Source organism: Geotrypetes seraphini, chromosome 8, assembly GCF_902459505.1.
Source record: "Geotrypetes seraphini chromosome 8, aGeoSer1.1, whole genome shotgun sequence".
Taxonomy (NCBI): domain Eukaryota; kingdom Metazoa; phylum Chordata; class Amphibia; order Gymnophiona; family Dermophiidae; genus Geotrypetes; species Geotrypetes seraphini.
Window position 1 is genome coordinate 74,465,029 of NC_047091.1, and position 16,291 is coordinate 74,481,319.

The window sequence follows — 16,291 nt, forward strand, 5'->3', positions numbered from 1 at the left end:
GGAATCACGTAGTCTGTTGGGTTACTACAATAACCCCCTGAGATGTTTAATCTTTGATGAGCCAGTCGTCTAGGTAGGGAAACACCTGAAGACCATGGTTCCTTAGGCACTTGGTGAACACTCTGGGAGATGATGCAAGGCCGAAGGTAGCACTCTGTATTGAAAATGCAGATTCCCCACCCAAAATCTGAGGTACTGATGAGAGGCCGGATGAATGGGGATGTGAGTGTAAGCCTCTTTGAGATCTAGAGAGCATAACCAATTGTTCTGATCTAGAAGGGGATAAAGGGATGCCAGGGACAGCATGCAAAATTTTTCTTTGACTAAAAATTTGTTGAGAGCCCCGAGATCCAGAATGAGCTGCAGATCACCCGTCTTCTTTGGAACTAAGAAGTAACAGGAGTAAAACCCCCTGCTCTGCTGTTCCAATGGAAATTCCTCAATGGCACGGAGGTGAAGCAGAGCTTTAGCTTCTTGAAGAAAAAGGGTAGTCTGGGATGGATTGGAAGGATACTCTCTTGGAGGAAGCTCTGGTGGAATCTGAGAGAAATGAAGAGAGGATCCTTCCCTGATTATCGACAATACCCAGAGGTCAGATGTAATGGTCTCCCATCGATGGTAAAAATGATGGAGACGACCTTCTATGGGGGTAAGGGAAAACAGAGGCAGAATGATGGAGGTTATGCTCTTTGTGAGACAGTCAAAAAGGGTGAGCAGCCTTAGGTGCAGTAGAAGGTTGAAGTTTCTGTTGCTTCTGCTGTTGTTGTTTCTTGGCGAGTGCTCGAGTATAAGGAGCTGCCCTTGGAGGATAACGCCTCTGGAAAGGTGGAAGAGGTCGAGAAGGCTTTGCAGGAGCTGACTTTGGTCTGACAATGGAAGCAAAAGATTTTTCATGCTCAGACAAATTCTTGGTGGCAGCCTCTATGGACTCATTAAAGAGGTCATTGCCTGTACAAGGAATATTAGCCAAACGATCCTGAAGATTAGGGACCATATCAATGGTGCGAAGCCAGGCCAGGCGGCGCAATGCTACTGAGAAAGCAGTGACCCTGGAAGAAAGTTCAAAGGCATCGTAAGATGACTGAAGATGTAGTCGGAGTTGTGCCAAGGTAGCACCAAGCTCCAGAAGCTCCACATGTCTATGTTCATCCAAGTTCTTCATGAAACTTGGAAGATGGTCAATCAAAAATGTCAAATAAGTCGTGAAGATGAAATTGTAATTTAGGACTCTAGAGGCCATCATGGAATTCTGGTAAAGGCGATGGCCAAACTTGTCCATGATCTTGCCCTATCTTCCAGGAGGTACTATGGCATTGACTCTGGAAGGATGGGTCCTCTTTAATTAAGATTCCACAAGAAGGGATTGATGAGATAACTGTGAATTTTCAAATCCCTTGCAATGTAGTGTTCTATGCCTCGACTCCAATTTACCTGGAACAGCAGGTATAGAATAAGGAGTCTCTAAATTTATTTTGAAAGTTTGAGACAAAAGCCTATTAAGAGGAAGCTTGAGGGACTCTGCAGGAGGCTGAGGCAGATGCATTTCCTCTAAATATTCCTTAGAATATTTAAAACAAGCGTCCAAATTAATTTCCATGTTGTCAGCCATTTGACGAAAAAAGGAGGAAAAAGATAATTGATCTGCTAGAGCCTTGCCTCGAGCAGGACTCGAAGACCTCAAAGCGCCTCGAGTGGAGAAGGAAGGTGAAGCCGCTGTAGACCCAAAGAATACACAGACTTGGAGGAGGCATTGGAATCAGCTGAGTCCTCAGGGTCTGGAATTGGAGACCTCAGTTGAGGAGTTGGAGGCCTCGAAGAGTTGGAAGGTCTGGATTGAGGCCTGGATGAGGAAGGCTTTTCTGTGGAAGACGACCTGTGCCTCGATGGATGCCTCGATGAGGGTCTCGATCTATGACGAGAGTGCTGCCTAGAAGTTGGTCTCAGTCAAGATTGAGGAGAGGTTGCCCTATGCCTGCAGATGGGCAGTGCCGCTGGTGAATGAATAGGGCTAGAAGCTGTAGATCGAAACTCCATAGACTCAGCGGTTTGGATCGAGGAATCTCAAAGCACTCCCAAAGACTCGACTCCTTGCATAGAGTGTGTAGATTCCAGACCAGACACTCGCAAAAACTCAATTTCTTGCATAGAGTGTGTAGACACAGCTCGAGGCACAGGCAGGGACTCGACCTCACGGGAGACTGCTGATTGCCCAAGCTGGACTGCAGGAAACAGAGTCGAGGCAGGCAGTAACTGAACAAATTGCTGCTCTAATATGGTCTGGAGAGAAGGTTGCAATTGTGGATCTGAGTCTGAAAGTGGACCACTTGCTGAGGCCTTTAGGCTCCAAGGTGGCAGTAGAAGCATGCTTTGGCTTGGACTGATGCTTGGATAACATGAGGACCACCGCAGGAACCTTCTACTTAGGTATCTGACCTGAGGGAAGCTCAGGGGAAGATAAAGCAGATGTACTCGAGGTCAAAGACGATCCAAACGAGGAAGGTCTAATGAGACTCGAGGTCGGAGTCGTCGAAGCGGGAGGACCCCTGGCTGAAGTCTGGACCAAGTCAGGAGCAGAGGTCGAGGGTGTAGCCGAAGAGTCCATCCTGAACAGCTTTTCCACTTGAACTCGACAACGTTTAAGGGCTCGAGGTTGAAGAGTAACACAGTGCGGGCACGACTTCGGACTATGGTCAGGACCGAGACACTTAAGACAACAGCGATGTGGGTCCGTGAGGGAAATCGCACGCTGGCACTGGCTACACTTCTTGAAGCCCGTTACTGGCCAGGACATAGAAGGGAAGATAGCCGCTGCGAAGTCGAAGCCCGCAGGCTGCGGGCGAGTGAGCCAGTCAGTTGGCAAAAAATGAGTCTTTCTTTTTTTTTTTTAAATAGAAAATAAAGAAATACACAGCGATTCACAAAAGAAGTAAGACAAACTGTGGTGAAGAGAAGGCACAAAGCAACAAAGTTTCACGAAGAGCGCCAAAGACAGACTTCTCGGCTCCGCAGAAAGCTAAGAACTGAGAAGACTCGCACTGTGCTGGGCGGGAAGGCACTCATGCATGCGCGGTGCAGCAGACTCAAAACTTCTACATTTCTACAAGCAAGTCTGCTTGTGAGGCTATCCACATCCGGGCTCCGTGAATGACATCACCCACTTGTGCCTGCTTGTCCTGGGATAACTTTTGGTTATGGCGGTATAAAAAAATAAAGTTATTATTATTTCTTTAGACCATAAGTCTTACCGCAGTATTCTGAATCAATTGTAATCTGGTAATATTTTGCTTAGTTGTAGTTAAATAAGCAATATTACAATAGTACAGAAGACTCAGTACTAATGATTGGACCATAAGTCTAAATGCAAAAGTTTCAAAGAATGATTTAATAGTACGGAGCTTCCATAATGCGTACTACCCCTTTTGGATTACGGTGTCAATTTGATTTTTCATAGTTAGATTTTGATCGAAAACAACTCCCAATATTTTTATAGAAGAACAAATCGTGTATTGAATTGTGTTTAACACAATAGATGATTCATGGAGGTTCTTTTGGGAGGAAGCAAGAAAAAAATTTGGTCTTTTCATTATTCAATTTAAGTTTAAATTCCAACATCCATGAGTCCATCAGATTCAAGACAAGTTCAATGGTGTGAGTGATTTGAACCAGTGTAGTAGTGTAAGGAATAATGATTGTAATATCATCAGCATAGCTGAATAATTTTATTCCTAAATTGTTCAGTTTGAAACCCAGAGATGAAAGGAACACATTGAACAATGTAGGCGAGAGTGGTGAACCTTGAGGGACTCCGCAAGAGTTCTTCCAAATAGTAGAGAGTGTTATTGAATCTAACCTGGTATTAACAAGATTCTAAAAATCCCTTAATCCTAGAGAGGACTTTATCATGGATCCCCATAGCATCCAGACTTTCCAGCAATTTTATATGGTCAATGAGATCGAAAGCACTACTCAAATCGAACTGAAGGGCAAGCATCTGGTAACTATGCTTTGGATTATTCTTCCCAATATGCATCACTTTGCATTTCTCCATATTAAAGGTCATCTGCCATTTGGATGCCCAGTTTTCCAATTTCCTAAGGTCTTCTTGCAATTTATCACTATCTGTATGTGTTTTAACCATTATGAGTAGTTTTGTGTCGTGCAAATTTAATCACCTCACTCTTCATTCCGATTTCCAGATCATTTATAAATATATTAAACTAGTCTTTAAACCCGTTACATTAACAGGTGCTAGAATAGATGTGTCTGTCTGTCTGTGTTTCTTTATCTCTCTCTTCTTGGCCACTGTCTGTATCCTTCTGTCTCCCCCTCCCCCCCGAGCAAAGCTGTCTGCCCCCAGCACCCACCTCCCCCCCAAATGTCTCTCCATGGCTCTCTTCTGTCTTCCCCCCCAGAGCAAAGCTGTCTGTTCCCTTTCCCTATCTCTCCATGGCCCCTTCTGTCTCCCCCCAGCACACCCCTCCCCCCTAAGCAGCCCCCTATCCCTCTCCCTGTCTCTCCATGACCCCTTCTGTCTTCCCCCCAGAGCAAAGCTGTTTGCCCCAAGCACACCCCTCCCCCCAAAGCAGCCCCCTTTCCCTCTCCCGCTGACTCTCTCTCTGGCCCCCTTTCTCTGTCTGTCTTTCTGTCCCTCTCCCTGGCCCTGTGTCTTTCTTTCTTTCTGTCTCCCTCCCTCCCGCTGTCTGTCTATCATTTTTCCCCATTTCCCTGTGCAGCAGCAATTCCCTCCTATCCCCCCCCTTTCATGTGTAGAAGCAGTAGCAGCATTTTCCCCCACTCCCCCTTTCCCTTTTCTTACCTTATCTTCCCTGCTCCGTTCGGCCCCTCCCCTTTCTTTGACTGCCGTTGTTGATCCGGCCTGCTCCTGACCCTCCCACCGCCGACAAACCTCGGGACTCCAGCCGCATAGGCAGCACTTTAAACACGCTGCTTCGCGGCCTTCTACTGGCGATTTCCTCTGCCGCGTCTGTCTCCGATGATGTCATCAGAGACGCGGCAGAGGAAATCGGCAGAGAAGGGCGCGAAGCAGCGTGTTTATAGTGCTGCCTACGCCGCTGGAGCCGGGAGGCAACGGAGAGGGCAGGGGGTGCTAGCGGCCGGCAGCGGTGGAGAGCAGGGAAGGGCGCGCATGCCACTTGTCTTGCCTCGCGTGAGGCCAGACTGTAAGATAGAACCAGTCCCAGTCCAGATCCCTGTTGCACTCCACTATTTAACTGCTGGGAGTCTAGTGTTCTTCTTCCCTGCTTCTCTAGCCCCATGCCCTTCTGTTTACAGTGAAAAGCTCTTACTAGGATCTCTATTGTAAAACCTCCTTCTTTCATGCGTGATCACTAACTGTCTTATACATCTATCAGCAAACCCCATCTTCAAGGCTGTAGTTTCCTGCTGACAACAGCTGCAAGCAAAACTTGATCTAAAAACTATGGCTGTGAAGCCCTTTTTATCCCCTCCTTGAATTTAGTGGTCCTCAGATGTTATTAGGAAGATATCTGGTACCAGAAAGAACATGCAGTGTGTTCTGAAGTCTACTGTACTAAAGTCATAGTACTGGGGACCAGCAACTATGGTCTTATCCCCTTCTCCTCTCATACAGACCAAGAACATAGTAGAAGGTATGCAACTGAACAGGACATATACCAGTCACCCAGCTACTTCTACCCTTTTCAACAAAACTAGTGAAGACCCAGAACCTTGTGTATTCTGTCCTTCTCCCGTACAAAAACAGTGTGATCTTTCCCTACAGAGAAGATACAGACACAGAGGAATATACAGACCAAAGTACTGTGGGATCGCTGCTCTGGCGGCTGAGATGGTAGGAGAGGGCAACCAGGAGACCACAAAACACAGAGAAGAGAACTGGTACATGCTGATCTGTCCATGGAGCCTGAAGAGAAAGGAAGAGAGAAAAAGTGAAAGGAAGAGGAAAAGCCACACAATCAATCAATTTCACTGCTCAGTTTCCTGTTAAACAATCATAGAAAAGTAAAAGTCTCTTCCCAGGCACCAACCAGGTGTCTCTCAGGGGATAGGCAAAACCCCATCACAGAGCCCAAACGGATCTCTGAGGGAGTAGTCAAAACCCTATTTCAGAGCCCAAAAGGATCTCTGAGGGGGTAGGCAAATTCCCATCACAGAGCTCAATGAGGTCTCTGAAGGGGTACAAGAGTCCATTTCAGAGCCTCAGAAAGGAACTATCTAGAGCAGGGCAGGAAACCTTGGTCCGCAATAGCCACAACCCAGGCAGGTTTTCCCCAATAAATACACATAAAATCTATCTGTATACACTGCTTTCATTGTAGGCAAATAGATCTCATGAATATTCATCTTATAAATCCTAAAAACCTGACTGGGTTGCAGCCCTCGAGTACTGTGGTTGCTCACCCCTGATCTAGCGAGTACACTCTCTATCATCTGCACCTAGATGGAGCTTTCTAACACATCATCCCCACCCTGCACATTCTCTGTAGGAAGATAAAACACTTTAGGTACCTTGATGGCTCCAAGACAAAAGCCATAAAGCAGGGCAGAGGCAAGAAGACTGCGCAGGAGGCTGTATACTGCTGCCACAGGGCTCGTAGTTGCTGAGGAAAGAACAATTTTTTGTAATTAAAAGACCTCCTGGCTATCACTGATGCTCAACAGTGTCTGAGGGAGCATGAAAACACAAGGCACAACCCAGAAACACACACTTTTTCCTAATCCCACTTGCAGATGAAAGACTTTAAAATGAAAAGCCATGGTATTTTGAGGGATACTGCTCTATTTAATTTAAATATTTTTTAAAGTACAATGGGGTAAAGATCTGGGGTTCTCTTATCAGATGAAACTTGGAATTCTCCATGAACCAACAGAGATGGAGCCATAGGACCAGGTGACATCCTGTTGCCTTATCCAGATCTAGTGCTCTTTTTTTTTTTCAAATTCTTTATTAATTTTTTCATCTTACATCAAATGTACAATATTACATCAATTGAATCATACACATCACTTGAAATTCTTTTCTATTATCATCTTAAATACATAAATTAAGCCCCTCCCTTTCCACAAATATTGTAAATCAAGCATATCATACATGTATTATATTCAAAAATATTGATTAAACCAATAAATATAACTATATATCACCCCCTTTCCCATTATTATAATTATACTTTTAGTGTAAAAAGGTGTCTAATCATTATAATATGTTATCAATGGCCCCCAAATCTTTTTAAAATTATTATAATTCCCTTTTTGTATGGCAATTGTTCTTTCCATTTTGTATATATGGCACAACGAATTCCACCAGAAGGTGTAATTAAGTTTGGTGTAATTTTTCCAATTACTGGTGAATGGCAACTCCTGTCATTATTAATAAAAGTTTATTATTGCTTGATGAAATTTGACTTTTTATTCTCATAGACGTCCCAAATAGAATTGTATCATACGATAGAGCTACATGGTTTTCTAATAAACAATTAATTTGAGACCAAATTGATTTCCAAAAGGCCATGATACAGGGACAAAAATATATTAAATGATCTAGAGTCTCTGCTTCCAGATTACAATGCCAGCATCTATTAGACTTAGAGCTATCCAACTTTTGTAATCTAACTGGGGTCCAAAATGCTCTATGTAACAAAAAGAACCAAGTTTGGCTCATAGATGCAGACACTGTACATCTCATTTTCCAAGACCAAATTCGTGGCCATTGAGATGCAGAAATTTGATGCTTAATCTCAATGCTCCAAATGTCTCTAAGACCAGTCTTTGGTTTTTTATTCATAAATCCAGATATCAATTTATACCACTGTACGGCCTGGTGTCCCAAGAAATCTGCCTGAAAGCATAAGAATTCCAGACTATACTGATTGCTAAGATTTTTCCATTCAGGGAACTCCTCCTGAATAGCCTGCTTCAGCTGCAACCATTTAAAGCTTTGTGATTTGTTTAAACCATATTTATGTTGCAACTGTAAAAAAATCAAGCAGTTTACCATTTGAAATAACATCATTTAAAGTTTGTATACCTGCAATAATCCAATGCTTCCATATGATTTTAAAACCGCCAATTTGAATCTTGGAGTTTAGCCAAATAGATTGATTTGTTGATTTGTGTATTGAGTTAGGTGTTAAATTGCTGACATAACGTAATGTTTTCCATGTATCAATCAATATTCTCTTCTCTTTATATATTCTGGGCATTTTTACCCTGAGAACATGAGATAGATGTAAAGGAAACATGAGTCGCCATTCCAAATATAGCCAATCTAGGATGTTTTCCATGAGCTCTGGGAGGACCCAATACATATCCTGGCGTAAAATATAGGCTTGATGATACCTATAAAAGTTTGGAAAATTTACCCCACCCTCCACAATTGATTTTTGTAAAGATACTAAGGCAATTCTAGGCATTTTACCCAGCCAAACAAATTTTGTAAGAATACTATTTAATTTTTTATAAAAGGACCCCTGAAAAAAAACTGGTATCATAACAAACCACAGGCAATATCATCATTTTAATAGTTCTGGACTCTCTCCCACCAAGAAAGATGTAGAGGATTCCATTGCTCACACATTTCTGTTACTTTTTTTAATAAAAATTTTTCATTCTCCTTCATTGTGTCTTCTAGTGTGTTTTTTGTTCTAATACCTAAATATGTTAATCCATCTTCTTTCCATACAAATGAGAATGAATCAAATAATCCTTTAATACAATGCACATTAAGTGGAAGAATTTCTGACTTGCTCCAATTTATCTTATATCCTGAAAACTTTCCAAATTTCTCTATCAATTCAAGTAAGCATGGAATGGTAGTTTCTGGATTCATCAAATAAAGCAGTATATCATCTGCATAAGCAGAGATTTTATATTCCCAATCTGCACGAGGAATACCCTGTATCCCGTTGCCTGTTGAATGGCTAATAACAAGGGTTCTAAAACAATATCAAACAGCAAAGGAGATAAGGGACAACCTTATCTAACCCCCCTCCGCAAATTAAAACGCTCTGATAAATTGTTATTAATGTATAATCTTGCACCAGGGGAGTTATACAACGTCTGAATCATTTGTATAAATCCTGAACCTATACCAAACCATTCTAATGCCTGATACATGAAAGTCCATTCAACTCGATCAAAGGCTTTCTCCGCATCCAAAGAGACAGAGAAAGCCGGATCATTCATGTTTTTTGTTAAATTTAGAGTATGAAAAGCCAATCTAGTATTGTTAGAAGAATGTCTCTTATCAACAAATCCTGTTTGGTGCATATAAATAATAAAAGGGAGAGCCTTAGCCAATCGTAAAGCCAATATCTTAGCTAAAAGTTTTCTATCAACACTAATTAACGAGATAGGCCTGTAGTTTGAAACCAAAGTGGGATCTTTGTTTGGCTTTGACAAAACAATTGTTAATGATTCTGCCATAGTACCTGTAATACAACCTTTAGTCCGTTGAAACTGATATAAATTTAATAAATAGGGTAAAAGGGTACTTTGAAATAATTTATAAAACTCTACTGTAAAACCATCACCACCTGGAGCAGATCCAACTCTAAGAGACTTCAATGCTGCTTCTAATTCTTTTAGTGATATAGGCTCCTCTAAACTTCTTTTTATATGTTCAGGAACCTTCGGTCCAATAATTAGATTCAAAAATTCTAAACCATCTTTTTCCCTATCTCCATAAGGCTCAGAAGAATATAGGTCTTTATAAAAATTTAGAAATTGTCTTAAAATATTTTCACTTTTAGTATGTGTTTCTCCATTTTCATCCTTTATTGCAATAATTTTTGTTCTTCTTTTCTTTGCTTTAAGATAATTTGCCAATAATCTTCCCGCCTTATTTGAGTTTCCATAATACTGAGTTTGTTGGGAAAACAAATCTTTCCTTACAAATTTAGAAGATATCTCATTATATTTGTCTTTTGCTTTTAATAAAGCCTGTAGGGTATTTTGCTCCCATTTATCAACTAATTTATTTTCCAAATGTTTAATTTCTTTTTCCAAATTATAAAATTGTTTTTTAAGTTGTTTTCTAATATATGCCGAATATGAAATAATATTACTCCTCATGGTAGCCTTAAATGCATCCCATAACGTTTCTATGTTAATATCTTCTGAGGTATTAAATTGGAAAAATTCAATCATTTTTAGTTTAAATTCTTCTAGGAAATTTGAATCCGCAATCAAAGTATTATCAAATCTCCAAACAGACTTACAATAATCTTGCTCATCAGACTGTAACTCAATCCATACACCACCATGATCAGAAAAAATGATAGGATCTATGGTGGCTTTTTGTCACTTTCTGAACTATTAGATTCGAGACAAAAATATAATCTATTCTTGAAAAAGAATTATGGACCTGTGAACAAAAGGAAAATTCCCGATCATTAAAATGAAGTATATGCCATATATCTATTAAATTACAAGACTGTGCCAAATTGTCTAACCCTAGTGACTTCATAATTTTACTTGGTTTTTTATCCATTAATGGATCCATTACAGCATTGAAATCTCCAGCCACTATTAGATTAGAAGTAGCCAGTGGGAGTAGTAATTGTTGTAGATTCTTAAAAAATTCCATTTGATTCGTATTTGGGGCATACACATTGAACAGTTCCAGGGTAGTATTTCCCATGCTCATTTTAACATGTACCTACCTACCTAAAGGATCTGAATCAATCAGCTGGAAATTGGTTGTACATTTTTTATTTATTAATATTGCAACCCCAGCTTTCTTGCCAACTGCAAGGGCAAAAAAATTTTGTCTAACCCAACCCCCTTCCAATTTTCTTGATTCCATCATTGATAGGTGTATCTCCTGAATAAAATACAAATCAGCATTTTGCTGTTTTAGGAAAGCTAACATTTTTTCCTTTTTATTTGATGGTTAAGGCCATTGACATTCAATGAAAATATCTTAATCTCCATCTACTTCCAAATGTATAATCCACCAATGATATTTAAATTTATTAAATTTAATATGATTAGACACCATTACACAGATAATAACCAATGAAAAATTAAATTGATCTTCTTCAGTCCCATCATTCCCTATCCTCCCATCCCTGATTTTGAAAAAGCCCCCTCCCTTTTCCCTCCCCCACCCCCACATAAATTGATTGCCTTGGAACACACATAGGATTAGTAATCACAATATCCCCCCAGCCAACGTTCCCTCACTTCTTTCTCTTACAATATTTGAAAATATTTGATTTATTCATAATGCATTATGAAACAAGTAATCCCACTATAAACCCTTGCCATAATGTAGTCTTAATTGTTTATAGTATAGAAGTTTTTCATAAAACCCATTTAAAAAATTTTCCAATTAAATCGTTTTCCAAATCATATCTTATCATTATCATAAATATTTTACAATCTTTTGCAAAAGAAGAAATGATATATATATGATCCTTATTATATAGACAATAGTCATAAAACAACCCTTAAACTTTCATCATAAAAACTATTTCATTTTTACATGCCTAACAAATTAACTTTGACATTAAATCAATTTACTTTTACCATTTAGTAAAATTTTACTTAGTGGAAATCAAGTCTAAGTTTAAAGAACCTTTAAAATCAAAGATAAGAATCATCTTTCTTATTAAACAATTTATAATTTAAAAATATAGCATATGAATTTTTTTTCCCTCTCCTTTCCTTGTTTCCTCTTTTTTTTTCCCCCTTTTCCTTTTTCTTTTCTAAAATCCTGTAAGTAAAATTAGTTAATCATCTCTATAGAACAACTTCATATAACAGAATTTAACTTCTATTAAATAATTCATATTTTCAAACTTTTTTGTATTTTGAGTTTTACCATGACCATCCCAAAATGCAGAAATATTAACTCCTTTTTCCTTTTTGACTATTCTACTGACTTTTTCAACACACATTAGAAACTACGAGGTGACACCAGGAAATTCTTTTTCACTGAAAGAGTGGTTGATCGCTGGAATAGTCTTCCACTACAGGTGATTGAGGCCAGCAGCGTGCCTGATTTTAAGGCCAAATGGGATCGGCACATGGGATCTATTCACAGGGCAAAGGTAGGGGAGGGATATTAAGGTGGGCAGACTAGATGGGCCGTGGGCCCTTATCTGCCGTCTATTTCTATGTTTCTATCTTTTCCTTCAAATAATATATATTTCATTAAAATGAAGTTACCATCCATCTAAAAAACCATTACTATAAATAATAACTTTAGTCTCTAAATCAATCATGTAAATTTCCCCTAGAACATCAAATAAAACACCATTAAACATCAATTATATCTTCCTTCCTTGAAATCATTGTTTTAACCTCTTCCTCCTAAATTAGTAACAGATAATTCGAAAAGAAATTCATATATCTGAAATTAAACCCCATGCTTCTTTTGTTATTTAAAGTATCTGAATCAAACTGAATATTTAACTCATTACTTTCAATCTACACCTAATAATTAATGTTTCAGACAATTCATGACATTTACATAACATCTTATTATATAAAATGAATTTAAAAAAAAAACCAACCAAAAAAACCCCAGTATAATTTTTGTAAAAACTTTTAAATTCATTACAGATTAGTCTTCTCCCTAAATTTATTTAACTAAAGTCAACTTCTTAAATAAAGTCATATTCAAAAAACCATATAATATCGTTTCAAAAATGAGTACAGTGGTGCCTCACACAACGAACTTAATTGGTTCCAGGAGCAAGTTTGTTATGTGAAACGTTCGTTATGTGAAACGCGTTTTCCCATAGGAATACATGTAAAAAAAAATAATTCGTTCTGTAGCATAAAATATGCTAAGATGACATAAAAAAGATAAATTTTTTGTTATTATTTTTATTTAGATACATCTAAAAACATACATCTCCCTGTCCTTTTACTTCCACTATCTTCCTATCCCATCTCTATTCCCTTTTGTCCCTCTCCCCATGATCAATCATCTCACCACCTCTCTCTGCCCTCACCCTCAGGGTTCAAGATTGCTTCCACTCTTTTTCCTGTTGTTCTTTCTGCCTGTCACCCTATGATTTAGCATCCCTTCTGCCCTTGTCCAATATTTCCCCTTCTCTCCCTCCCTCTCATCCCCTGCTCCAACATGTGCTTTCAGCGGCCTTCTCCCCCCTTAAGCGTCTTTTCTTCTCCACTCCACCTTTCCTCCCTCCCTGCCTCCACCTTTGTGGCGCTTTTGCACCCGACCGACAACAGAACAGGCCCGGTCGGACAAATCTCCCTGTCCTGTAGCCGCGAATCTAAATTACCTTCTTACAGCAGCTGGATTATTGAAGCTGCTGTAAGAGGTAATTTAGATTCGCGGCTACAGGGCAGGGAGGTTTGTCGGCCGGGCCTGTTGTCGGTCGATCGGGGGACCTGACCAGCTGTGCACATTCTTCGGGGCGGACCGCCCCCTCCCCCCTCTTTCGTTCGCCATTGCCTTCTTCCTACCTACCTGCCCTGCCGCAGCCGCACACAGCCGACCGGAAGTCTTCCTGATGTCAGCGCTGACGTCGGAGGAAGGGAGGGCTTTGCTTAAGCCCTCCCTCCGACGTCAGCGCTGACATCGGGAAGATTTCCGTTCGGCTGTGTGCTGCGACAGGGCAGGTAAGGAGAAGGAGACTACCCTCGACCAACCCCGCTGCGATCCAACCCCGCAGGAACCCCGGAAGGATGCAGCTCGGGCGACTTCGTTGTGTGAAACGAAGTACGTTATACGGATCACGACATAAAGTTCGTTGTGCGCAGCGTCCGCTGTGCGAGGCGGCCGTTATGCGAGGCACCACTGTATATGCAATTACACAACCTGACAAATAAAATTAAGTATATTAGAATTACTTTCTTAAAAATAAAAGCCCAAATCAGTCAAATGGTACATTACAAATGTGCTTCTAATTCTTGGTAAGTCACTTGTTCACGTTCTGAAATATTTTCATCTGTAAAATGTCAATTTCAGTATGAAGAGACTTCTTTATCATTTTCTTTATAAAGTTCCAATTTTTACTTAAACCTAAACACTCTGGATCCATTCTTAAATAAGAACATCTTTTACTGTTTCCAATCTTTTGTAACATTTTATTTTGATTATCTATTCTTTGAAGTCTTTAAAATTTTTGGAATTCTAACAGTTCCTGGCCAAGCATTTTTCTGTAGATTCAAAGTAGTTATATAAACATTTTCATTTTCTATCTCTTCCAATACATTTCCCAGGTACAATTCTGTACTCGCTTTTCCTAAATTAAGAGAGATCTTGTACTTATCAGTCCATACTCATTGCCAAATCTCGAAACTTCTTTCATAAATTTCTTCTGTTCTTCATTATCTGTTTCTTTTATGTATTCCTTCATAAGCATGACTGAGTGTTTTTCCAGATGATCTTCACTTTCCTCTAAAGCAACAGAGAGAAAAGCCTCTCAGAAAACTGCAGAACCATACTTTCCATTTTATTTTTATCCAAATCTTTTGTTGATTGATTTTCCAAAAACCTACATGACAATTACAAAGTCTAGGTTGTTCAAGTTAATTTGTTTTAAATAGACATTGGCTCAGAATTTAACAAGAAGTCTTTTAACTTCTCCGGATTTTCAAAAAATAAGGATTTATCTCCACTTGTTACTCTCATTTTTGCAGGGTAATATAATCCATATTTGAATCCTTTTTCTTTCAATTGAGGTCTCAACATGAGGAATTGCTTCCTCGTATTCGCCGTGTTCTTAGCGAAATCAGGCACAAACAACAGTTTGGACCCCTTATAATTTAAATTTCTGTCAGCTTTGGCTAAGTTTAAAATATCTAAAGCCTGCTGAAATCTCAGTAATTTAAAGATCAAAGGTCTCGGTCTCACTTGACCTGCTGACCATTTTAATGGAATCCTGTGTGCTCGTTCTATTTCTAGGGGATGTTTTAAGTTTAACTGCAATAGTTTAGGCAGAAAGTTTTCTAGAAATTGGACAGCATTACCCCCTTCCAAATTTTCAGCTAATCCAATAATTTTTATATTCTTTCTTCTACCTCTATTTTCATATTCTTCAAGTTGTTTCTTTAATTCCTGCACAGTTAAACTGTCATTTTTGCATCATATCTCAGAGAGTTCCAATCTCTCCATCTTGTCTTCTAAGGTCGTCATTCGCTTATTAGCTACTTCCATTTGCCAGTTTAAGTTTAACACTTCTTCTTTCACTTCAGTTATACTGTTCGCATTATCCTTCAGCATCTGCTTTATACACAGGAATTCGGCCATTATTTCCTTTTTATTTAAAACTTCCATTTCGTCTCCCGGAAAAGGAACCTTTGACGGCGTTATCTGTTCTTGTTTTTGGTGTTTCACCGCTCCTCCTGCCGCATAAGCCGATTCATTTTTAGTTTGCTGTGTACTAGCCATGCTTCCACACTAAATCCGACACAGCGGGTAAGAAAAAAATCAACAAAACCTTTCAATACTTTCAAACTGTTGCCCGGGTTAGAGGAGCGTCATGATCACTCCATCTTATGCGCGTGCCAAGCCCAATCTAGTGCTTCTGGTACCTGAAAATGGTCCATCGGGGTTAGTGGTTTCACTGTAGGTTTTATTTTACTTTATTTAATTCAATAAAATACAAGATAACATACAACAAATATTAATCAAAAAGAAAAATACCAATAAAGCCCAACAAAGTGAGAAAAGATGCTTCATTTTTACTTTTTTAATCCTATTCCCTACGTTATCAAAACCTTGCTGTAGGTTTTAAAGTTCTGTAAGGAGAGCTTGATAACATGCATCCAAGAAGAGAACTGGTACAGGCTCTAGACTTGCCACACTTGCTGAGAATAGCTAAAAATAAAATGCTCTTTTGAACCTAATAGAAGAAGCAAATTAATTAATGAACTCCTTAGGGACTTGATGTGCGTGCCCACAGGAGCAGTCAGTACAGGCAGGCTCTAAAAATCACCACAGTTCTACACAACAAAAAGCAGTAGTGTAGTTTAAACAAAGAAAGGTAAAAGAACCAGCTGCACTTCTACTTGTCAATCCATCCATGGTGACATTCTGACTACCTCAGCTCCTTAAAGGGGTAGAACCAGAAGAGAATACAAGAAGAAAACGCCAACAAAATGGAGTTACTTACCTGTAAAGCAGTGTCTCGCAAACTTTTCCAGCTGGCAGCACACTAAATCCAGTGCCTCGGCCGGAATGCACCCGGAAGTTGATGCAATGACATCACACGGATGCGTGATGTCATCGTGTCAACATCCACACATGCGTGGAGGCCCGTCTGGCCGTGACCCCACCGTTACAGGGATCCAGGAGATGCGTGGAGAAGAG

The 16,291-nt window shown here is 39.7% G+C and overlaps 1 protein-coding gene across 9 annotated transcripts in view; it reads right to left on the reverse strand.

Annotated features, from left to right (window-relative positions):
- Positions 1-16,291, reverse strand: part of PCNX3 (pecanex 3) — a 151,690-nt gene that overhangs the window by 72,264 nt on the left and 63,135 nt on the right. For all 9 annotated transcript variants that reach the window (XM_033953724.1, XM_033953723.1, XM_033953719.1 and 6 more), the window contains 2 exons: positions 6,508-6,599; positions 5,793-5,902 (listed from right to left, as the gene is read on the reverse strand). In XM_033953724.1, coding sequence (XP_033809615.1) covers positions 5,793-5,902; positions 6,508-6,599 — 202 coding nt within the window. The remainder of the gene's footprint in view (positions 1-5,792; positions 5,903-6,507; positions 6,600-16,291) is intronic.